The 1,844-nt window shown below is 56.2% G+C and overlaps 1 protein-coding gene across 1 annotated transcript in view; it reads right to left on the reverse strand.

Moving 5' to 3' along the window:
* Positions 1 to 1,632, reverse strand: part of CCDC102A (coiled-coil domain containing 102A) — an 11,447-nt gene extending 9,815 nt beyond the window's left edge. Inside the window, exon 1 of the mRNA XM_006752872.2 lies at positions 1,594 to 1,632. Within this exon, the coding sequence (XP_006752935.1) occupies positions 1,594 to 1,632 (39 nt within the window). The remainder of the gene's footprint in view (positions 1 to 1,593) is intronic.
* Between the last annotated feature and the right edge of the window lie 212 nt (positions 1,633 to 1,844).

A 1,844-nucleotide genomic window follows, 5' to 3' on the forward strand; every position in this document is an offset into this window, starting at 1 on the left:
GTCCAAAGCCCTACATCACAAACAGGGAAACAGGGAGGGAAGGGACTTGTTCTGGGTGCAGAGCAAAGCGGCTGGGCTGGCAAACAAACTCAGGCTGCAACCCAGGGCTCTCCCCACCGCACCTGCCACCTCCTGGGCTGTGACTGACAACCAGGACAAGGACAGGACAGGAGGAGACTTGAGGCTGGCTGGCAGGGCTGTCATGGGCTGCCTCACAGCAAAGCAATGATTGCCACCCCCAAACACCAGGCAGGCCCAGGGAAGAGGGGGCTTCAGCTCCCCGGAGGTAGTAGGTCCCACTCCAGCCTACAGGGGTGAAGGGAGCTGGGCAGGGGAGGGAGGGGACTTGGCAGGAGAGGAGAGGGGCAACCAGAATCTTAGCTAGCGTCTGGGATGGAGCTAGAAGCAACCTCAGCCTGGACTCTGTCCCTAGAAGTCCGCTGGTGACAGGCTTGCTGGCTCAGGGGGATGCTGCCCTCCACACCCACCATCAACGCTCCAGCCAAACTGATTATTACCATGGACTCTGAAGTTCACCTGGGTTCAATTCCCCAGCAACTTGCCTCCACCTGGGAGACATTGGGACTTAACCTCTCCACGCCTCGGTGTGGTCCTCCATAAAGCAAACACCTCCGGGGGTTGCTGTGAGAATGAACTAGATCAGTGGTTCTCAACCTTCTGTCCCTTTAAATACAGTTCCTCATGTTGTGACCCAACCATAAAATTATTTTCATTGCTACTTCATAACTGTAATGTTGCTACTGTTATGACTCGTCATGTAAATATCTGATATGCAGGATGGTCTTAGGCGACCCCTGTGAAAGGGTCGTTCGACTGCCAAAGGGGTCGCGACTCACAGGTTGAGAACCGCTGAACTAGATGATGCACACAGAGCTGAGCCTCCGGGTAGGTGCCCATAGCTTGACAGGAGCTGTTGCTGCCAGGTGCGCCATTGCCACACCTGGAGGGCCTACCTGTCTTCACTCTTCACAGCTGACAGGAGCTGTTGCTGCCAGTTCCCCGACGCACCAGGTGCGCCACTGCCACACCTGGAGGGCCTACCTGTCTTCACTCTTCACAGCCAATTCCTCTGCATCCTCTTAGTCTCAGCTTAAACGGGACCTCTTTCGGGAGAGCCTGATCCGGGACTCTTCCGTGTTCCTAGTGCCTCCCAGCCCCCCCACCCCTCGGCTTTAATTGATGCTTCTTGTAAGTGTTTACCTCTCCCCCCAAATTCAAGTTGAACGAATGAATGGGCTCAGCTCTGCTACTGATGGATGCCTTCCAGGCAAGTACTTACTTAGATCTTACTCTGGCTCAAAGGGGTAGATTCCCTGGTGCTGTTGACCACTCAGGTGTGGGAGTGGAGGGACCACCAGAACCCAGGACTCTGCCCCAGGGTTCTCCGGAACGGGGGTGACTGGGCCCCCCCAGGGTCAACCCACAGGAGTGAAACCTCTTAGGGCACCAGGCCCTCACCATTCCTGGCTCTGGGCAGGGCAGCCTCCACCTCTGCCCACATCAGTCAGCCCCTCCCACTTTCGGACCCAAAGGGCTAGAGCCCTGCCCGGCAGCCCCGCCTCCTCCTCACACCTGGCTGCTCTGGGGCCTCTCGGACCCCACGTCGCGCATAAATATAGATCTTTATTGATTTCAGAGAGGAAGACAGAGGGAGAGAGAAAAAGAGGAAGATGATGAGAGAGAATCATTTATTGGCTGCCCCCTGCATGTCCCCTACTGGTGATTGAGCCCGTAACTTGGGCATGTGCCCTTGGCCGGAATCAAACCTGGGACCCTTCAGTCAGCAGGCTGACACTCTATCCACTGAACTAAACTGGTAGGGC

Source organism: Myotis davidii, unplaced genomic scaffold (assembly GCF_000327345.1).
Source record: "Myotis davidii unplaced genomic scaffold, ASM32734v1 scaffold590, whole genome shotgun sequence".
NCBI lineage: Eukaryota > Metazoa > Chordata > Mammalia > Chiroptera > Vespertilionidae > Myotis > Myotis davidii.